The sequence below is a fragment of the Lithobates pipiens genome, unplaced genomic scaffold (genome assembly GCF_037356315.1).
Source record: "Lithobates pipiens isolate NorthernLeopardFrog02 unplaced genomic scaffold, aLitPip1_a1.2 Scaffold_23, whole genome shotgun sequence".
NCBI classification, from domain to species: domain Eukaryota; kingdom Metazoa; phylum Chordata; class Amphibia; order Anura; family Ranidae; genus Lithobates; species Lithobates pipiens.
Window position 1 is genome coordinate 25,079,671 of NW_027507785.1, and position 23,758 is coordinate 25,103,428.

Sequence of the window (23,758 nt, forward strand, 5' to 3'; positions counted from 1 at the left end):
AAACCATCATCTCGGGAGGAAGAGTTCCAAAAGTAGTTTATTTCCCCAGCTGAATATTTGTGAAAGAATTTCTATTCTTTGAAACCGAAGAATATTCCATACATGATACAGACACAGTTATTGTCATAGAGAACATAATAATGAAGCTTAGTAAATATATACAGTTTTTAGCAAGTTGTAAAGAGCCTATGAGGTAGATGGATATACATTATGACATCATCAATGTTTTGTGTGCCCCTTGACATCCAGCTATAGCACATTGAGGTAAGTCACTGATACATTTTTTCATTGTAACTACTTCCGGACCCCCCCACCGTCGTTATACGTCCGCTGTTTGACGTAAAATACCGGGGTTATAGTAGCAGATAGCTGCCATAACCCCGGTATCTTTTTAAACGGCGGGCGGTCCACTTTCAGATAAAAGTGGTCTCTGCGGCGGATTCCCCGCGAGATCACTTATCGGGGAGACGGGAGAGGCTCCCCCCTCCCACCGCTCCCCGGTGTTCTCCCCGCCACTTACCGGAGCCGTCCTTAGCAGCGGGACAATCTGGTCCTTTCCCCTCTGAGGCTGTATGCCGAGTGAGGGAAAGACGGCCCCCCCACTCGGCTCCACACCATTGGATGATGGAAGCGACATCAAACATCTTAAAAGGAGAATTAAAAAAAAAAAAAAAATGTATTGCTTTTAAGTGTAAATGTGAGATCTGAGGTCTTCACATACGATAACGGTGCTCAAACCACACATGTGAGGTATCGCCGTGGCCGGTAGAGCGAGAGCAATAATTCTAGCCCGAGACCTCCTCTGCAACTCAAAACATGCAACCTGTAGAATCTTTTAAACGTTGCCTATGGAGATTTTTAAGGGTCAAAGTTTTTTTGCCATTCCACGAGCGGGCGCAATTTTGAAGCGTGACATGTTGGGTATCAATTTACTCGGCGTAACATTATCTTTCACAATGTAGAAAATAATTAGGCTAACTTTACTGTTGTGTTATTTTTTTAATTCAAATTTTTTTATTTTTTTCCAAAAAAATTACGCTTGTAAGACCGCTGCGGAAATATGGTGACAAAGTATTGCAACGACTGACATTTTATTCTCTAGGGTGTTTGAAAAAAATATATATAATTCTTGAGGGTTCTAAGTAATTTTCTAGGAAAAAAATAATAATATTTTAACCCCGACCAGCACACAACGATATACGTTGGCACAATGGCACGGCTGGGCAAATGGGCGTACAGGTACATCCCCTTTAAAGAGGAAGTAAACCCTGATTGGTTTACTTCCTCTTTTTTTCCCTGCAAAGGTAAAGCATAATGGACTACTATGCATCGCATAGTAGCTCATTATGTGTCACTTACCTGACACAGGAGCCAGCGAAGTCGCCGCTGATCCCTGTAGTCCGCCGCGTCCATCTTGCTGGTGGCGTCTCGCAGCTCCGACCAATGACAGCGGCGAAGCCGCGATGGCCTCACTCCCGCGCATGCGCACGGGAGTCGCGCCTCGCAGCTCCGCCGCTGTCATACGGCGAGGCCGCGATGACGTCACTCCCGCGCATGCGCACGGGAGTCGACAAATTTGGCAAATCCATTCTTGGACTTGCCGCATTTAGTGCGCATGCGCGCCGCTGTCTACGGCGCATGCGCCGTAGACAGCGGTGCCCATTTTCGGGCAAATATCTCCTAAACCATATAGGTTTAGGAGATATTACTTGGACCTACAGGTAAGCCTTAATCTAGGCTTACCTGTAGGTCAAAGTTGTTTGGAAGGGTTTACTTCCATTTTAAATCGCGGCATAGTGGGCACACGCGCGCTGCTGGCGGGGCACGCGCACACCTGCCATGTACTTCATGAGCGTGCCCCCGGGTCCCGCAGACTCTATGTCCGCCGGGGCCCCGCAATCGTGTCACGGAGTGTCAGAATGTAAACAAGGCATTTCCCTGTTCTGCCTAGCAACATGACAGAGATCTACTGCTCCCTGTCATCGGGAGCAATGATCTCTGTCATGTTATAGTGAGACAATCACCCCCCAGTTAGAATTACTCCCCAGGACACACTTAACCCCTTGATCGCCACCTAGTATTTAACCCCTTCCCTGCCAGTGTCATTTACACAGTAATCATTGCATTTTTATAGCACTGATCGCTCTATAAATGACAATGGTCCCAAAATAGTGTCAAAAGTGTCCGATGTGTCTGCCATAATGTCGCAGTCATGATAAAAATCGCAAATTCTCCCAATTCTAATAAAAAAAAAAATATAAAAATTGCCATAAATCTATCCCCTATTTTGTAGGCTGTACAACTTTTGCGCAAACCAATCAATCAATATACAGATTTTACCCCCTTCCTGATTAGACTTTTTGTGATTCGGCACTGCGTCGCTTTAACTGACAATTGCGCGGTAGTGCGACGTTGCACCCAAACAAAATTGACGTCCTTTTTTCCCCACAAATAGAGCTTTCTTTTGGTGGTATTTGATCACCTCTGCGGTTTTTATTTTTTGCGCTATAAACAAAAAAAGAGCCACAATTTTGAAAGAAAAAAAAAAGCATTATTTTTTACTTTTTGCTATAATAAAAATCCCCCAAAAATATATTTAAACAATTTTTTTCCTCAGTTTAGGCCGATACGTATTCTTCTACATATTTTTGGTAAAAAAAATTGCAATAAGCGATTATTGATTGGTTTGCGCAAAAGTTAGCATTTACAAAATAGGGGATAGGTTTATGGTATTTTTATTAATAATTTTTTTTTTTTAAATGGCGGTGATCAGCGATTTTTATCGTGACTGCGTCATTATGGCGGACAGATCGGGCATTTTGGGACCATTGTCATTTATACAGCAATCAGTGCTATACAAATGCACCGATTCCTGCGTAAATGACACTAGCAGTGAAGGGGTTAGCCACTAGGTGGCAGTGTAGGGGGTAAGTGTGTCCTAGGGGCTTGTTTCTAACTGTGGGGGGCGTGGCTGTGTGTGACATCACTGATCTCTGCTCCGATCACAGGGAGCAGAGATCAGTGACACTGTCACTAGGCAGAACGGGGAGATGCTTGTTTACATTAGAATCTCTCAGTTTTTCCTCTCCGTGAGGCGATCGAGTTCGCGGGACCCGCAACCTGACTCACGGAGCTTGGCACACGTGCGCCCACTGGCCGCCTCTTAAAGGGCAACATACAGGTACGTGATTCTGCCTGTATGAGCCCTTCTGCCGACGTATATATCAGCATGAGGCGGTCGGCAAGCGGTTAAAGGCAAAACATTTTTTTTGTTTTGGACAGAGTGGGCAGGATTTAGAACACATCACGGGTTAATATTGCTACCTCTATCTCCGTTAGGGAGATTCACCCCATTTGTCCCGTTATCATTGAAAGTTAAATTAAAAGAAAATCCCCAAATTTTGGGTTTCCCCAGAAAAGTCCCAATGGGAATCTTTAATCTGAAATTTTATAAAATGCAATGCAGCCAGCTTCAGCAGACTCCTGAGGCTGGTTGCATGCTCCAATAACATGATTCTGTTCTCTGTGAGAACTATAGGGAGGTCCAAGGTATGGCCCTTCAGTTATGGGACTGACGGAAGTATCAATGGCCTACAGGTGCGGTGAGGTCACCACACCTTGTGCTCCATTGAGAACTATGGGGTCGATTTACTAAAACTGGAGCATGGAAAAACTTGTTCAGCTGCGGATGGTAGCCAATCGGCTTCTAACTTCAGCTTGTTCAATTAAGCCTTAACAAAAAAACTGACAGCTGATTGGTTTCTATGCAGAGCTGAACCAGATTCTGCCCTCTCCAGTTAAGTGAATCAACCCCTATGAGTCCTTCTGCAATAATGGAAGATGGGACTTGTAGTTTTCTCATTCACAGATTCCCACACAGCCACAACAAATTCAAATAATGACAAGAGCCAGCAGGGAGAAGAACCCCTTGATTCCGTATGGGGGGGCCTGCAGACTGTGACCATGTTTCATGTTACCCTCACCGCAAATATGGTGAGAAGGGTATTGTGTTAACGTAAACTCAAGCAAATCAGATATTCAAAGAGCCAAAGTAGACTCTTGCAGACCTCAACTCAGATCATGCTGAGTTTTGTATTTTCTCATCATTAGGAAGGGAATGTTTCCAAAGGTTGTCATAGAACAAAATAAAAAATAAAATAAAATGCTGACTTCTGATTGGCCAGAAAATGTATGGAATCATAATACAAAGCTGGACAAATCCAAGTGCCAGATAATGAATATGTCCGAACAATTAAAACTTGTGCCAAACTTTTTGAGCCTTATTTTTTTTGATCTTAATAAAAGCTTAATTTTGGTGACTCTTGAAATGAACCTACTGTCTCATAGGTTAGCCTTGCATGGCTCCTGGTATTTGCATGAATCCATTCATGCTTGGTATGATGTTAGTTTATTCCTAAAGTAGAGATTAAACTCTCAGTTGATCAGTTGTATTTCCTGTTTGAGAGGCCAGCATGTTGTGGAACTAAGTAGTGTTTGATCCATTGGTAAACAGTGTATAGGCCTCCTATTTATCAGGTAGTCTCTTCTCCAGTGCTGTAGATGGATTTCTATCTCACTTTTTACCACCACGTAAAAACAAATTTGTAAAAAAAGTCATAGGTCTTAAACCGAAATCCCTTGTCAGCTACATGGACCACGTAAGATACTTTATATCCCCTGTCTTGAATGTCCACCTTAATACAATCCAGAAGGTCTGTGATGCCAGGAGACGCCTTCCATGGTCCAAACTTGACCACGGATTCTTTGTCCATATCAAGCGTGTTTAGGGCATCGTGGCACTTAGACGCATCCTCGTCAGTCCTTACGATACACACAAAGACGTTGGAGTGGCGTGATGCAACCACCTCTGCCCTAGCAATGCGAATCATCACCTCGATATTCTCATGGTAGTTGGGGACTCGTGCCAAGAACTGCTTCCTTCCCACCTGTTCCCCAAAGATCTGAGGAGTCTCTTCTAGTTTCTTCGCCAGGGGTTCGATCTCGTAGAACAGGGCCTCCTTGTAGACTTCTAGGATGCACTGGTTGGGGACTTGGCCATTCCGAAGATACTCCAAGATGTATTTGAAGTATTTCCCATCCCGGTCGATAAAATACCTCCCCTCCGCATCAGTGCGGAGTTTGGGTTGTCCATTGAACATCTCAAACAGCTTGGAACCCTGGTACTTCTTTAGAGTTCCCAGTGTTGTGGTGTAGAGATCACCACCGATGTTGAGCTGTACGATCGGGGACATCTGTAAAGGAGATTAAGGAAGATTAAAATATGCTTGAAATTATACAAATACATATTTTCTACATTCTAAAGGTCAATAACGTCACTTGCCATGTAACAGTGACTATAGGAGGAAATGTCTTGCATTCCCGATTGTTTTATAAAGTTTGGAGACCCCTGTTTTACACAAAGGGCCAGGTTACTGTCCTTCAGACTTTAGGGGGGCTGGACTGTGGCCATTAGGAAAAAAAAAACTGTCCTGGCATCTGTGGGAATAAACAATGCATCTTTGGTATTAGGGGAAGGAATAGTGCTCCACCATTGGTGTCAGTGGGAGGAATAGTGCTCCACCATTGGTGTCAGTGGGAGGAATAGTGCTCCACCATTGGTGTCAGTGGGAGGAATAGTGCTCCACCATTGGTGTCAGTGGGAGGAATAGTGCTCCACCATTGGTGTCAGTGGGAGGAATAGTGCTCCACCATTGGTGTCAGTGGGAGGAATAGTGCTCCACCATTGGTGTCAGTGGGAGGAATAGTGCTCCACCATTGGTGTCAGTGGGAGGAATAGTGCTCCACCATTGGTGTCAGTGGGAGGAATAGTGCTCCACCATTGGTGTCAGTGGGAGGAATAGTGCCCCATCATTGGTGTCAGTGGGAGGAATAGTGCTCCACCATTGGTGTCAGTGGGAGGAATAGTGCTCCACCATTGGTGTCAGTGGGAGGAATAGTGCCCCATAATTGGTGTCAGTGGGAGGAATAGTGCCCCACCATTGGTGTCAGTGGGAGGAATAGTGCCCCACCATTGGTGTCAGTGGGAGGAATAGTGCCCCACCATTGGTGTCAGTAGGAGGAATAGTGCTCCACCATTGGTGTCAGTAGGAGGAATAGTGCTCCACCATTGGTGTCAGTGGGAGGAATAGTGCTCCACCATTGGTGTCAGTGGGAGGAATAGTGCTCCACCATTGGTGTCAGTGGGAGGAATAGTGCCCCATCATTGGTGTCAGTGGGAGGAATAGTGCTCCACCATTGGTGTCAGTGGGAGGAATAGTGCCCCACCATTGGTGTCAGTGGGAGGAATAGTGCTCCACCATTGGTGTCAGTAGGAGGAATAGTGCTCCACCATTGGTGTCAGTAGGAGGAATAGTGCTCCACCATTGGTGTCAGTAGGAGGAATAGTGCTCCACCATTGGTGCTCGACTTTCATTTTGGATGTTAAAGTCTAAATTCAAAATCAATAGGTATTTCTTCACACCTAATGAACAGATAACACAAAATCATTTTTAATGGAATACTGAACAAGTCAAAAGGGAGCAAATAAGATAAAATTTATTGTTTACATACACTAACTCTACTCCATTATTTATTTATTATAGGTACTTATATAGTGCCGACAATTTATGCAGTGCTTTACATATACATTGTACATGCATATCAGTCCCCGTCCTCAAAGAACTTACAATCCAAGGTCCCTAACTCACATTCATACAGACACATATTAGGGCCAATTAACCTACCAACATGTGTATTGTAGGGCCCATCCACACATTCCACACGCTAGTGCATTGTGGTGTCAATTATTTTATTACGTTTCATAAAAGATAAAAAGATTTTTATATATATATATATATATATATATATATATATATATATATATATATATATATATATATATATATATATATTATATATTATATATATATATTATACACACACACACACACACACACACTGGTTGCGAAGTGGAAACAGTAAGAAAAGTTCAGTTCAAAATCACTTGCAAATTCTCGTTTGTTCGGAGCTTGGTAAGGCCATACAGTCTATAGGCGGACAATCCTACATGCAAAGCAACTTATGATAGCTATATGTTGATTAGAGCAATACCGTTCAAAAGTATTTCAGAATTTTGTTTGCTTTTAAAATTTGAATTTGGAGTGAATGAGCTTTCCTGAATGAAAACCACATTCACTGTTAGAAAATCTTTCATTTAAGAAAAATTTTCCATCCAGCTTGGTTTTGAATTTTTGTAACCGCGGTCGAAGAAGAACATTGATTTGGCCCCATTATGTTTAGAAAATTGAGTACATGTTCCAAAATTAAAATATTTCAGACACATTTCTACTACACATGACATGTCAAAGTTTTGCTCAGTAAGGATGGGTTAGTGTGGTCTACAATGAAGCCTTGTACACACGATCAGATTGTTGGCCAGCAAAATTGTGGACTTTTGTCGAAGGGTGTTGGCCATGGATACAAACAGCAATGAATTGTAGGCCAACAAATACGAACGCAGTGACGTACTACGTGTTTTTTCAGCTCTTTAGCACCACCCTTTGGGCTCCTTCTGCTAATTTTGTGTTAGTAGAAGTTTGATGAGTGTTAATTTGCACTTTTCATTTTGCTCTTTTCATTTCGTTTCTGAATGGCTGTTCGTCAACTAGCCATGTTGCGGAATCGGGAGGAGGTAACGTGATATTTATTATTAGCCTTGGAGTTATTGCTTTCACATTATTTTTTTGGTTGAATAATGATTTGATTTGGTATCTTTTCTATATTTTTGGATGCATAGAATGCACTTTTTGGTTAAGTTCTATTGGCAGATAGCATGTCTAATTTTATTTGTTTTCTTTTTTTAATGCACAATAAAAAAAAGTGGAGAATAAAACTTGGCTATGTGTTTTACTTCAAATGATTTTGGGAGTAGGCAGCTACATTTAAAAAATACAATGTAAAATTGTCAAGGACACCAACATAGTTATATCTTTAATATAAAAAATGACAGGATAATGGTGTTGTGGTAAGGTGACCAAAAAAAATAATTGAATAATAATAATAATAGTAATAATAATAATAATAATATTATTATTCTTGATATCACAAGAAAAAAAAAAAGAAGACTTTGAAAATTTGTTTTCAATCACTCCATCGGTATCACCAGCAAAGCAGCTTCATTATTATCCCATTAAAGAAGAAGAGAATTGTGCGCTGCATTTCCAGATTTCATAATTTGCCGCGTCACAAATGTTAATTCTCCATTACGAATGCTAGTTTACAAGACTGACCGCTTCCGGCTGGTTGTTGCTTCCGAGCATGTGTGTTTGTACACGCACCAGACCTTTTCAATCCAGACCGCGTCGACCCTGGACATGTGCAAACCGGCTCTATTGAGAGCTGGTCACACTTGCCCGTCGTGCCAATTGGATGTGGGTCAGCATATGTGTGAACCCAGCCTAATGCTCATACTCACGATCGGATTTTCCGACCATATGTTGGATGTGAGCTTGTTGGTGGAAAGTCTGACAGTGTGTATGCTCCATCGAACATTTGTTGGTGGACTTTCCACCAACAAATATTGGTAATATACTTATAAATATAAATATTATAAATATTGGAAATATACTTTCCGATCGTATGCACACAAGTCCGTCGGGCAAAAGTCCATGCATGCTCGGAATCAAGTATGAGCCGGAAGCGCTCGGTTTTGTAAAACTAGCATTTGTAATGGAGATATCACGTACATCTTGTATGTCACTACGTTCGTAATTTTTGGCCAACATTTGTGTGAGAGTGTGTATGCAAGACAAGTTGGAGCCAACATCTTTCGAACAAAAATACACAGTTTTGTTGTCGGAAAGTCCGATTGTGTGTACAGGGCATAATGGTTGTTTTTTTTGTGCCCAGAGTTGGTCTTTAACTGTCCGCTTTAACCACTTGAGACCCGCGCTATAGCCGAATGACGGCTACAGCGCGGATCTCCTTTGCCGGGACGACGTCAATGTGCACGAGCGGCCTGAGGGGCGCGCGCGGCGCGCTCTGTGATCGGCGAGTCTATGAGACTCTCCTGATCACCGATCTGAGCAAGGGGTCGATCCCGACCCCTTATCACGTGATCAGCTGTCAGCCAATGACAGCTGATCATGTGATATAACGGAGCCGGTAATCGGCTATTATTCCTCCTCGCACTGACAGTGCGAGGAGAAAAAAAAAAGAGCCGATCACCGGCGGCCGTGATCGGGACATCAGTCCCGATCATGGCCAGCCCTGCCAGTGCCCACCTGCCCCCTGCCAGTGCCCACCTGCCCCCTCATCACTAAACATCATTAAAAAATAAGTGCCACCCAGCAGTGCCCACAGTGCCACCCAGCAGTGCCCACAGTGCCACCCAGCAGTGCCCACAATCTGCCTCAACAAAGGTGCTGCACCCCAGTGCCACATATCCGTGCCCATCAGTGTCATCTACCAGTGCCCAGCAGTGCCGCCCATCAGTGCCCAGCAGTGCCACCTATCAGAGCCACCTATCAGTGCCCATCAGTCCCATCTATCAGTGGTACCTATCAGTGCCCCTTAGTGCCACCCATCCGTGCCACCCATCTGTGCCACCCATCCGTGCCATCTTATCTGTGCCAATCTTTGCCCATCAGTGCCGCCTTATCTGTGCCTATTAGTGCCGCCTTAACTATGCCTATCAGTGCCCACCAGTGCAGCCTATCAGTGCAGCCTATCAGTGCCGCCTCATCAGCGCACTTCGATGAAGGAGAAAAATGACCTGTTTGCAAAATTTTATAACAAACTATTAAACATGATTTTTTTTTTTTTTTGCATCTTTTTTTGTTTGTTTAGCAAAAAATAAAACTCCCAGCTGTAATTAAATACCACCAAAAGAAAGCTCTATTTGTGGGAAAAAAAATTATAAAAATTTCATTTGGGTACAGTGTATGCCCGCGCAATTGTCATTCAAAGTGCATCAGCGCTGAAAGCTGAAAATTGGTCTGGGCATGAGGGGGGTTTAAGTGCCCAGTAAGCAAGTGGTTAAAGAGGAAGTAAACCCTGATGAGTTTACTTCCTCCCTCATTCCCTACAAAGGTAAAGCATAATGGACTACTATGCATCGCATAGTAGTCCATTATGTGTCACTTACCTGACACAGGAGCCAGCGAAGTCATCGCTGTCCCCTGTAGTCTGGCGCATCCATTTTCTCGGTGGGTCTCGCTGCACCGCCGCCGTCATTCAGCAAAGCCGCGATGACGTCACTCCCGCGCATGCGCACGGGAGCCACCACGCGCGGCATATTGCCGTTTGACGGCGGCGAGCTCAGTGCGCCTGCACGCCGCTGTCTACGGCGCATGCGCCGTAGACATCGGTGCCTGTCTTTCGGCAAATATCTCCTAAACCGTGTAGGTTTAGGAGATATTTCTTGGACCTACAGGTAAGCCTTAATCTAGGTTTACCTGTAGGCCAAAGTGTGTTGTAAGTGTTTACAACCACTTTAAAGTCTCATAGACCTGTCAAATCATTGGTTGATCATTTCCTGGGAAACAGGATGTTGTCTTTCCTATTTGTACAGAGAAGGCTTGTTCTGTAGATCCCCGGTGATTAGGCCTACATAGCCACCATGCATGTCACCAAGATCTCGTTTGATGTACAAAATTCTGGTGTATTCCTACACCATCTAAATTACAGCTGAAAAGATTACTCTTCTCAGCTTCACCGGAGTGGTTTTACATGTCTAAGGACAAAGAATAGGAATTTTCCGTTATCATTGACAAATCAGTAAGAATGTTTTTCCACTTCCTCCCCGACAATTAATGTATAACTGGCTCATTAAGAGTCTCTTTATGACGCCATCATGGGAAAAGAATTCTGCAAACAGTAAAAGCACCTCTCTATGTACTTCTCCTCAATCAACTCCCCCGACTTCATGTTTACACAAGTTTGTGAGTAGAAAAATTTTCCATCCTGCTTCTTCAAATTTTCTCGTCACTACGGTCAAAACCAATCATTAGCTTGACCCAACTTACCATTAAGGACATCTAATAAACGTTCAAAAATGAAAAAAATGTAATAAAATTCTACTAGAGTATGGCCAGCTTGGAGCAGTCCTTCACCCGACCCATCCACTAAACACCCTTGTAACTCCCCCATCCGCAGCTCTCACGAATGGGCATCATTTTTCAATCTCAATAGATTTTTATTGAAGTTTTAACAGAATACAGGAAGTAACCCATACAAGTATAGGATCGAAAACCATGCGTCGGTAAGTACCAGACTTGTGGTCAACAAAAACGTAGAAGATAACTGAAACAGATTATTACAATAGAAATGAGCATTGTACTTAAAAAGGTATGGACTGAGCTTTGACTGTGGGTCAGAAAGCACTCTTGGAATCAGTATGGATGATGGGTCCACCATACCCAACATCAGGAAAGTATGCTGTCCAGTTCCAGGCACCAGTCCTCAGGAAGGATGTACTGGAAATGGAGCGAGTACAAAGAAGGGCAACAAAGCTAATAAAGGGTCTGGAGGATATTAGTTATGAGGAAAGGTTGAGAGCACTGAACTTATTCTCTCTGGAGAAGAGACGCTTGAGAGGGGATATGATTTCAATATACAAATACCGTACTGGTGACCCCACAATAGGGAGAAAACTTTTTTGCGGAAGGGAGTTTAACAAGACTCGTGGCCACTCGTTAAAATTAGAAGAAAAGAAGTTTAACCACTTGCCGACCGCCGCACGCCGATGTACGTCGGCAGAATGGCACGGGCAGGCATAAGGGCTTACATGTACGCCCCTTGCCTCCCGCGGGTCGGAGGCCCGATCGGGCCCCCGCCCAGTGCCTGCGGCGGTCGGTATTCATTCGGGAGCGATCCCGGACGAGGGGACGGCCATTCATTCATGGCCACCCCCTCGCGATCGCTCCCGGCGAATGAAAATGTCCGGTGACATCACTTCCTCTCCTGTAATGTAAACACAGGAGAGGAAGTGATGTATTCTCTCCTCCGTGTCGGTAGTTTTCGTTCCGGCACCGAGGAGAGCGCATCGGTGAGTTGCACAAGCACTACACTACACAGTAGAATATGCCAGGCACACTCACACCCCCCCTTTACCCCCCGATCACCCCCCAATTACCCCTGCCCCCCCAGTCACAGTGACACCAATTGCTTTTTTTTTTTTTTTTTTTTTTTTTGCATTGGTGTCATTTGTGACTGTAATAACTGTTAGGGCAGTTAGGGTTAGCCCCCTTTAGTTCTAATGTGCCCCCCTAACCCCCCCAATAAAGGTTTAACCCCGTGATCACCCCCCGTCGCCAGTGTCACTAAGGCTGGGTTCACATTGCAGCGGTTTATGAGAACGAATGTGATTCGCACCGCACTGCAGTGCAAATCACATCCGATCTCTGTGCGATTCGAGTTCAGCCATTCGCCGCACCCGCCACACCCGCCGCAAATTCGCACGGGACCCTTTTTTTGGCCCGCAGCAGAATCGGATCGCATGGGTGTTCACACCATGCGATCCGAGTTTGCAGATCGCACTGCGATATGCGAACTGATCTGGGGGTGTCAGTAACATTTCACTGACACTCCCAGCAGTTCGCATAGGGCAGTGTGAACTGCCGCCGGGAGGCATGCGATGCGGGAACCCGCCGCGGATTCGCGGCGTTTCCGCATCGCTCCAGTGTGAACCCAGCCTAATAAGCGATCATTTTTCTGATCGCCGTATTAGTGTCACAGGTGACACTAGTTAGGCATGTAGGTATTTAGGTTCGCCGCAGCTTTTTATAGCGCCAGGGACCCCCATATACTACCGCATAAAGCCCCCTGATTGCCCCCTAGTTAACCCTTTCACCAGTGATCACCATATAACTGTTACAGGTGACGCTGGTTGGTTAGTTATTTTTTTATAGTTTCAGGGCACCCGCCATTTATTACCTAATAAAGGTTTAACCCCCTGATCACCCGGCGGGTGTCATTTGTGACTGTAATAACTGTTAGGGCAGTTAGGGTTAGCCCCCTTTAGTTCTAAGGTACCCCCCTAACCCCCCCAATAAAGGTTTAACCCCGTGATCACCCCCCGTCGCCAGTGTCACTAAGGCTGGGTTCACATTGCAGCGGTTTATGAGAACGGATGTGATTCGCACCGCACTGCAGTGCAAATCACATCCGATCTCTGTGCGATTCGAGTTCAGACATACAGATAGTATGGCTGAATTCGTGTCGCACCCGCCGCAAACTCGCACGGGACCCTTTTTTTGGTCCGCAGCAGAATCGGATCGCATGGGTGTTCACACCATGCGATCCGAGTTTGCAGATCGCACTGCGATATGCGAACTGATCTGGGGGTGTCATTAACATTTCACTGACACTCCCAGCAGTTCGCATAGGGCAGTGTGAACTGCCGCCGGGAGGCATGTGATGCGGGAACCCGCCGCGGATTTGTGGCGTTCCCGCATCGCTCCAGTGTGAACCCAGCCTAATAAGCGATCGTTTTTCTGATCGCTGTATTAGTGTCACAGGTGACGCTAGTTAGGCAGGTAGGTATTTAGGTTCGCCGCAGCTTTTTATAGCGCCAGGGACCCCCATATACTACCGCATAAAGCCCCCTGATTGCCCCCTAGTTAACCCCTTCACCAGTGATCACCATATAACTGTTACAGGTGACGCTGATTGGTTAGTTATTTTTTTTATAGTTTCAGGGCACCCGCCATTTATTACCTAGTCTCACTAGTGTACCCCTAAATTTAGGGGTGTCTACTTTCCAAAATGGGGTCATTTGGGGGGGGTTTGTGCCATCTTGGCATTTTATGGCCTTCAAAACTGTAACGCCCTTAGAAAGCCTGAAGGCGGTGCTTGGTTTTCGGGGCCCCGTACGCGGCTAGGCTCCCAAAAAGTCCCACATATGTGGTATCCCCGTACTCAGGAGAAGCAGCAGAATTTATTTTGGGGTGTCATTTCACATATGCCCATAGCATGCGTGAGCAATATATCATTTAGTGACAACTTTGTGAAAAAAAAAAAAAAAGTTTGTAATATTCCCGCAACTTGTGGCAAAATATAAAATATTCCATGGACTCAACATGCCTCTCAGCAAATAGCTTGGGGTGTCTACTTTCTAAAATGGGGTCATTTGTGGGGGTTTTGTGCCATCTTGGCATTTTATGGCCTTCAAAACTGTAATAGGTAGTGAGGAGTGAAGTCAAATATTTACGCCCTTAGAAAACCTGAAGGCGGTTCTTGGCTTTCGGGGCCCCGTACGCGGCTAGGCTCCCAAAAAGTCCCACATATGTGGTATCCCTGTACTCAGGAGAAGCAGCAGAATTTATTTTGGGGTGTCATTTCACATATGCCCATAGCATGTGTGAGCAATATATCATTTAGTGACAACTTTGTGTAAAAAAAAAAAATAAAAAATTTTTTTTTGTCATTATTCAATCGCTTGAGGCAAAAAAATAAAATATTCAATGGGCTCAACATGCCACTTATCAATTTCCTTAGGGGGTCTACTTTCCAAAATGGGGTCATTTGGGGGGGTTTTGTACTGCCCTGCCATTTTAGCACCTCAAGAAATGAGATAGGCAGTCGTAAACTAAAAGCTGCGTAAATTCCAGAAAACGTACCTTAGTTTGTAGATGTGACAACTTTTGCGCAAACCAATAAATATACAATTATTGACTTTTTTTTTACCAAAGACATGTGGCTGAATACATTTTGGCCTAAATGTATGACTAAAATTGAGTTTATTGGATTTTTCTAATAACAAAAAGTAGAAAATATCATTTTTTTTCAAAATTTGCGGTCTTTTTACGTTTATATCGCAAAAAATAAAAATCGCAGAGGCAATCAAATACCATCAAAAGAAAGCTCTATTTGTGGGAAGAAAAGGACGCAAATTTTGTTTGGGTACAACATTGCATGACCGCGCAATTACCAGTTAAAGCAGCGCAGTGCCAAATTGTAAAAAGACCTCTGGTCATTTACCAGCAAAATGGTCCGGTCTGAAGGTGGTTAACCTTAAACTACTTAGAGGGGTCTTTACTGTAAGAGCGTCAAGGATGTGGAATTCCCTTCCACAGGCAGTGGTCTCAGCGGGGGGACATTGATAGTTTCAAGAAACTATTAGATAAACACCTGAATGGCCATAACATGCAATGTAATACTGACACATATTCACACACATAGGTCGGACTTGTGTCTTTTTTCGACCTCACCTACTACTATGTAACTATGTTCAGAGGCCTCTGTAGTGGGGGGGGGGGGGGGGGGGTCAGAGAAGATATGAGGCATAAGAGAGGAGAGAGGAACATCCAGAGCCCCCCCGGCCCGAACCCTACAGCTTCAATGCTTATAAAGATGCATAACGTTTTGTGGACCATCATTTTTCATTCATAATTCCCAATACACTCAGATGTTCAGCCAACAATTTCCCACCCGGCTCCAGCTTTTCAGTTGACTTTTGCCGAGCTAAGTGGTGGTGACAGGCCGCCCATGGGCTTAAATATTGACTAATTCAGCAGAAACTGGCCAAAACTCAAGCCATCTATGACAACCTTAACTCCAGCCCATTGAGATAGATAGATAGATAGATAGATAAACAAGAGTTGAAATAGGTTTTGTTGGTGGCCCCCACTGACAAGCTTTCCCTACCTGCTTTACTAAGTTTTAATCCATCCTTATTCTACTATTTGATTTTTTTTTTGTGTTCCCATTGGAGAGATTTTGCCATCATGAAGTGATATTTGTCTGCACAATAAGGATAAATAAAGCAAAATAAATACCTATCCTTTTATAGAACTATTTAAAACAAATTAATATTTATAAAAAAAAAAAACTAAAAATAAATAAAAAAAAAGTATTACTTTTCTCATTTAAACTTTATAAACATTACATTAAGATACACTAGGTTGTCAAAAGTATTGGGACACCTACATGAACTTTATGGGCATCCCAGTCTAAATCCGTAGGGTTCAATATTGAGTTGGCCCACCCTTTGCAGCTATAACAGCTTCAACTCTTCTGGGAAGGCCGTCCACAAGGTTTAGGAGTGTGTCTATGGGAATGTTTGACCATTCTTCCAGAAGTGCATTTGTGAGATCAGGCACTGATGTGGACGAGAAGATCTGGCTCTTAAAACATCTTTGAGATAAATTAGAGCAGAGACTATCGGGTTGAAGTCAGGACTCTGTGCAGGCCAATCAAGTTCCTCCACCTCAAACTCGCTCATTCATGGCTTTATGGACCTATATTCATATATATTGCTTTGTGAACTGGTGCGCAGTCATGTTGGAACAGGAAGGAGCCATCCCAAATTTGTTCCCACAAAGTTGGGAGCATGAAATTCTCCAAAATGTCTTGATATGCTGATGCCTTAAGAGTTCCTTTCCTGTCATATACTGTGTGTTTTTTTGCATCTGTGTTGAAATTATTAATAAACAGAATACAATTTATACACAAATATTTTTTTACTTATATTAGCTATACAAAGTTATATCCTCCCTCTGTAAATCAGATAAGTGCAATTAACTCCCTTGCCGTAGTACATGACAGACTAGATTGTTGTCAACCAGTCTGAGCAGTCGGGAATTTTGCTCCATCTGGCCGTTTTTGGTTGGATCAGGGAATGATTGTATGCTTAAAGGCTCTGTCCTGCCTGACACTCCCTGGCTGAGCCGGCTTGGAGGAAAGTGGACTGGCCAGAATCAATTAGAAGTAATGATAGTAGAGTGAGTAGGGAATGTCTGGTCAGGCGGATCTTTTTTCCTTGGATCAGGAACACTCATATGCTTAAAGGTTCCTACACAGCCCTGCCTGATACCCCGTGGCCTGCCTGGAAGAACTTTGATTGGCCACAGTCAATTAGAAGTACAGTGATAATATGGATAGAGTCAGAAGCCAACGTTGGCTCAATCTGGTCATTTTTAGTTGGACCAGGGAATGGTCGTATGCTCCAAGGTTCCTACACAGCCCTGCCCGGCTCTCCCCAGCTGGGCCTGCTTGGAGGAAAGTGGATTAGCCACAATCAGTTAGGCTAAGGCTCTGTTCCCACTAGTGCAACTCCAAAATTGTGTGATTTCTACTGCGACTTTCATGCAACTCTACACTCTATGGCAACTCGAGTCGCAAGAAAGTTGCATCAAAGTAGTGCAGAAACTTTTTCAAAGCCACTATGACTTTAAAGCGGAGGTCCACCCTAAAGTGGACCTTCCGCTCATTTGGAACCCCCCCCCCACGGCGCCACAATTGGCACCTTTCAGGGGGGTGCAGGTACCTGTACAGTACAGGTATCTGCACCCACTTCCGGCGTAGATTCTGCAGAAGGTACGCCCCTTTCCGAAGGTCCCCCACTGCCTGCTGGGAAACACACGGATCCCAGAGACAGCGGGGACCGTCCTTATTGCGCAGCGCGACTCGCGCATGCGCAGTAGGGAACCGGGAAATGAAGCCAAAAGGCTCCACTTCCTGATTCCCATACCTAAGATGGCAGCGGCAGCACCCGAGAGACGATCGAGAGATCAGCTTCGGGTGCCGACATCGCGGGCGCGCTGGGCGGGTAAGTGTCATTATTTTAAAAGTCAGCAGCTGCAGTATTTGTAGCTGCTGGCTTTTTAAAAAACAAACAAACAAAAAAAAAAAAACGGCGGACTCCCGCTTTAAGTCACATAGATTGCAACAGGTACCCCTGCTGGCTGTAAGGCTGAGAACCAAATGATCAAACAACACCAATCACTCAGTTCTCAGAGCTCCATGAGCAGATAGCTGGGACTGCCAGTTATCACCGCTGTCTGCTCTGCCCCTCCAGCATTCACCACTGGGCTGTGGAGGGGGGCGGCTCGCTGAGAGGCTGAGCCGGGTGCTGGTCCAGGCATGTGGGCGCATCCCGACCATATGGTTGTGATCTTTTCCGAGCCTGGACCGGCTCTGTAGCATCAGCCAACAGCAGGCTCCAGCACGCTGTCTGCTGAAAACAGGTCACAAGAGTGCAGAATGAACTGCACTCCTGTGATCCACACAAACTTTGGCTGTACTTCTCTTTTAACGGCTTGCCGACCGCCGCACACAGATGTACGTCAGCAGAATGGCACAGGCAGGCAAATGGGCGTACCTGTACGTCCCTTTATATTTGCTGCCTATCGGGCACGCACGAGTGCGCCCCGGCATGCTGCGGGGGTGTGACCGTGGGTCCCGGGAGCTTGATGTTCACCGGCGGCCTGCGATTGCGGTGTGGAAGGGTAGAATGGGGAGATTCCTATGTAAAAAAGGCATTTCCCCCCTTCTGCTTAGTGACATGACAGGGATCTACTGCTCCTTGTCATCGGGAGCAGTGATCGCTGTCATGTGAGTTGAAGCCCCTACAGTTAGAATCACTCCCTAGGACACACTTAACCCCTTGATCGTCCCCTAGTGTTTAACCCCTTCCCTGCCAGTGTCATTTACACAGTAATCAATGCATTTTTATAGCACTGATCGTTGTATAAATGAGAATGGTCCCAAAATAGTGTCAAAAGTGTCCGCCATCATGTCGCAGCCACGTAAAAAAATAAAAATATCGCTGCCGCCATTGCTAATAAAAAAAATTCATAAGAAAAATGCCATAAAACTATCCTCTATTTTGCAGACACAATAACTTGCGCAAAACAATCAATATACGCTTATTGCGATTTTTTTTTAACCAAAAATATGTTGAAGAATACATATCGGCCTAAACTGAGAAAGAAATTTGTTTCTTTTATATATATTTTTGGGCGATATTTATTATAGCAAAAAGTAAAAAATATAGTTTTTTTTTTGTTTTTGTTTTTTCAAAATTGTTGTTTTTTTTTTTTTTTTCTTCATGTTAAAAATGCTGATAAAAGCCTGATTTAACTGCTAGCCGACTGTATACCATACATATACGGCGGCAAGGTGGCTCTCCTGCGCCAGATCACATACTAGGTACCTGATCTGCCACTTCCGGGTGCCGGCCAATGGATTAAACCAGGGGTCTCAAACTGATGGCCCTCCAGCTGTTGCCAAACTACAAGTCCCATGATGGCTCTGCCTGAGGGAGTCATGCTTGTAACTGTCAGCCTTGCAATGCCTCATGGGACTTGTAGTTTCGCAACAAGACCCCTGGATTAAACACAGCAGATGTCGATCAGCGGGTGCCGGCCAATGGATTACCGCTGACACCCATCGATCGCCGGGAATTGACACAGGACAAAGCCCCGCTATGTAAACAAGGCAGAGCCCTGTCCTTGTTTTCCCCTTCCCAGCCACTGTCATCAGTACAGTGACAGTGCATATTTATATCAATGATCACTGCGTTAATGTCACTTGGTTCCCACAAAGTGTCAGTTAGTGTCGTACGATTCTGGAAAAACCTTCCTGTTTGCGTAGCTACGTATCGGAACTGATGTCAAATACGTATGACCCCCGTGTCTGCCGTGCCCTTTAGCATTTTGTATTGTTCTGCCATCTCTTTCTGGGTTATTTTTGCGTTTCCGATCATGCGTGGCGTTATCGATTTTTAGCAGACACATACTGTACTGATTAAACGATTACCGTTCGCTAACGTCCGAGCTAAGTTTTTGTGTTTGTCCCTTCAGATATTGTTGGACGAACTGTCGTGATCGGCTGTCGGAAGCTGTGTACTAACGATCAGGCTATAGTGCAATCAATCCGAAAGCGATTGTTATCATCTGACTATCTGACCGTGTATACGAGGCATTCGCCCATATAGTTCAATATTGAGTTGGCCCACCCTTTGCAGCTATAACAGCTTCAACTCTTCTGGGAAGGCTGTCCACAAGGTTTAGGAGTGTGTCTATGGGAATGTGTGACTATTCTTAAAGAAGCACTTCCAGAAGGCACTGATGTTGGATGAGAAGGCCTGTCTCGCAGTCTACACTCTAATTCATCCCAAAGGTGTTCTATCAGGTTGAGGTCAGGACTCTGTGCAGGTCAGTCAAGTTTCTCCACCCCAAACTCGCTCATCCATGTCTTTATGGACCTTGATTTGTGCACTGGTTCAAATCATTTGGTGGAGGAGGCATCGGCTTTTGCGGCTCTTGCTTCCAACTTTATAAGTAGTCCCTCTGCATTGCACTCTGTTTGATGCTCTGGAATGGCGAGTCTGCAAGCCCAGACCATGATCTACCAGTCACCTGTCTGCGATCTACAGGTTGCTGACCCTCAGCCTAGGCTATAAGAAGATTGCCAAGACCCTGAAACTGAGCTGCAGCACAGTGGCCAAGACCATACAGCGGTTTACCAGGACAGGTTCCACTCAGAACAGGCCTCGCCATGGTTGACCAAAGAAGTTGAGGTCACGTGCTCAGCCTCATATCCAGAGGTTGTCTTTAGGAAATAGATGTATGAGTGCTGCCAGCATTGCTGCAGAGGTTGAAGGGGTGGGAGGTCAGCCTGTCAGGGCTCAGACCATACGCCGCACACTGCATCAAATTGGTCTGCTTGGCTGTCATCTCAGAAGGAAGCCTCTTCTAAAGATGATGCACAAGACAGCCTGGGCTCACAGGAAGTAGGCTGAATACATTCAACCCAATAGAGAAAAGCCATGTAGTGTAGTTGACATGTTGCCGGTCAATATACAGTCATTTTTAAAGGTGGTGAAGGATGAATTCCCACTTTATGTAGTAGTTTGGTCAGATTCCATGTGGGGAGAGCCCGGCCAATCATTAGCAGAGGGAAGGGTGTGGGAAGGTTTGTCACTTCCCCAATCGGTATAGAAGATTGTGTGGAACCGCCAAGTTGGCTCTCAGCATCAAGAATCTGATTATTATCAGATCACATTCCTACATAAACCCCCCCTCCCCCCCACACATATAATCCAGATTACTTCCCGATATCCAATTCTAGCCATCAATTATCCTAGGTGGAGTAGGGAAGGGTCAGCTTGTATTCCCTATGGGGAGATTTCATCCCACTTGTCAGGATCCGAGCAACCCGGCCAGCTTAGTAAGGCTGACCTGTGTGAGGACAGAGTGTCTGGTATAGACATCCAGCCATTCCTCCCACCGACACCTCCCACCGGGCACTATTCCTTTCACGGACACCAATGATGGGGCACTATTCCTCCCACCGTCACCAATGATGGGGCACTAGTCCTCCCACCGTCACCAATGATGGGGCACTATTCCCCCCACCGTCACCAATGATGGGGCACTATTCCTTTCACGGACACCAATGATGGGGCACTAGTCCTCCCACCGTCACCAATGATGGGGCACTAGTCCTTTTACGGACACCAATGATGGGGCACTATTCCTCCCACCATCACCAATGATGGGGCACTAGTCCTCCCACCGTCACCAATGATGGGGCACTAGTTCTCCCACCGTCACCAATGATGGGGCACTAGTCCTCCCACCGTCACCAATGATGGGGCACTAGTCCTTTCACATACACCAATGATGGGGCACTAGTCCTCCCACCGTCACCAATGATGGGGCACTATTCCTTTCACGGACACCAATGATGGGGCACTAGTCCTCCCACCATCACCAATGATGGGGCACTAGTCCTCCCACCGTCACCAATGATGGGGCACTAGTTCTCCCACCGTCACCAATGATGGGGCACTAGTCCTCCCACCATCACCAATGATGGGGCACTAGTCCTTTCACATACACCAATGATGGGGCACTAGTCCTCCCACCGTCACCAATGATGGGGCACTATTCCTTTCACGGACACCAATGATGGGGCACTATTCCTCCCACCGTCACCAATGATGGGGCACTAGTCCTCCCACCGTCACCAATGATGGGGCACTAGTCCTTTCACCAACACCAATGATGGGGCACTATTCCTTTCACGGACACCAATGATGGGGTGTTGAGTTCTGTAGTACTGGAGGGGGGGGGGTTGAGTTCTGTAGTGTATTGGAGGGGGGGGGGGTTGAGTTCTGTAGTGTACTGGAGGGGGGGGATGTTGAGTTCTACAGTACTGGGGGGGAGGGGTGTTGAGTTCTGTAGTACGGGGGGGTGTTGATTTCTGTAGTGTACTGGGGGGGAGGGGTGTTGAGTTCTGTAATACTGGAGGGGTGGGGGGGTGGTGTTGAGTTCTGTAGTACTGGGGGGGTTGAGTTCTGTAGTACTGGAGGGGGGTTGCGTTCTGTAGTACTGGAAGGGGGGGGGGGGGGGGGGGGGGTGTTAAATTCTGTAGTACTGGAAGGGGGGGGGGGGGGTGTTGAATTCTGTAGTACTGGAAGGGGGGGGGGGGTTGAATTTTGTAGTACTGGAAGGGGGGGTGTTGAATTCTGTAGTTCTGGAAGGGGGGGGGGGGGTGTTGAGTTCTGTAGTACTGGAAGGGGGGGGGGGGGGGGGGTGTTGAGTTCTGTAGTACTGGAAGGGGGGGGGGGTGTTGAGTTCTGTAGTACTGGAAGGGGGGGGGTGTTGAGTTCTGTAGTACTGGAAGGGGGGGGGTGTTGAGTTCTGTAGTACTGGAAGGGGGGGGGGGGGGGTGTTGAGTTCTGTAGTACTGGAAGGGGGGGTGTTGAGTTCTGTAGTACTGGAGGGGGGGGGGGGTGTTGAGTTCTGTAGTACTGGAGGTGGGGGGGGGGTGTTGAGTTCTGTAGTACTGGAGGGGGGGGGGGGGTGTTGAGTTCAGTAGTACTGGAGGGGGGGGGGGGGTGTTGAGTTCTGTAGTACTGGAGGGGGGGGGGGGGTGTTGAGTTCTGTAGTACTGGAAGGGGGGTGGTGGGTGTTGAGTTCTGTAGTACTGGAGGGGGGGGTGTTGAGTTCTGTAGTACTGGAGGGGGGGTGTTGAGTTCTGTAGTACTGGAGGGGGGGGGGGGGGGGGGGGGTGTTGAGTTCTGTAGTACTGGAGGGGGGGGGGGGTGGGTGTTGAGTTCTGTAGTACTGGAGGGGGGGGTGGGTGTTGAGTTCTGTAGTACTGGAGGGAGGGGGGGGGTGTGGTGGGTGTTGAGTTCTCTAGTACTGGAGGAGGGGGGGGGTGGTGGGTGTTGAGTTCTGTAGTACTGGAAGGGGGGGGTGGTGGGTGTTGAGTTCTGTAGTACTGGAAGGGGGGGGTGGTGGGTGTTGAGTTCTGTAGTACTGGAGGGGGGGGGTGGTGGGTGTTGAGTTCTGTAGTACTGGAGGGGGGGGGGTGGGTGTTGAGTTCTGTAGTACTGGAGGGGGGGGGTGGTGGGTGTTGAGTTCTGTAGTACTGGAGGGGGGGGGGGGTGGTGGGTGTTGAGTTGTGTAGTACTGGAGGGGGGGTGGTGGGTGTTGAGTTGTGTAGTACTGGAGGGGGGTGGGTGGGTGTTGAGTTCTGTAGTACTGGAGGGGGGGGTGGGTGTTGAGTTCTGTAGTACTGGAGGGGGGGGTGGGTGTTGAGTTCTGTAGTACTGGAGGGGGGGTGGGTGTTGGAGTTCTGTAGTACTGGAGGGGGGGGTGGGTGTTGAGTTCTGTAGTACTGGAGGGGGGGTGTTGAGTTCTGTAGTATACTGGAGGGGGGGGGGGTGTTGAGTTCTGTAGTACTGGAGGGGGGGTGGGTGTTGAGTTCTGTAGTACTGGAGGGGGGGGTGGGTGTTGAGTTCTGTAGTACTGGAGGGGGGGGGTGTTGAGTTCTGTAGTACTGGAGGGGGGGGGGGGTGTTGAGTTCTGTAGTACTGGAGGGGGGGGTGGTGTTGAGTTCTGTAGTACTGGAGGGGGGGGGGGTGTTGAGTTCTGTAGTACTGGAGGGGGGGTGGGGTGTTGAGTTCTGTAGTACTGGAGGGGGGGGGTGTTGAGTTCTGTAGTACTGGAGGGGGGGGGGGGTG

At 46.3% G+C, this 23,758-nt stretch overlaps 1 protein-coding gene across 1 annotated transcript in view; it reads right to left on the reverse strand.

Annotated features, from left to right (window-relative positions):
* Positions 1-11: 11 nt before the first annotated feature.
* KCTD14 (potassium channel tetramerization domain containing 14) overlaps positions 12-23,758 on the reverse strand; it is a 24,838-nt gene continuing 1,091 nt past the window's right edge. Inside the window, exon 2 of the mRNA XM_077451366.1 lies at positions 12-5,252. Coding sequence (XP_077307492.1) covers positions 4,581-5,252 — 672 coding nt within the window. The 3' untranslated portion in view covers positions 12-4,580. The remainder of the gene's footprint in view (positions 5,253-23,758) is intronic.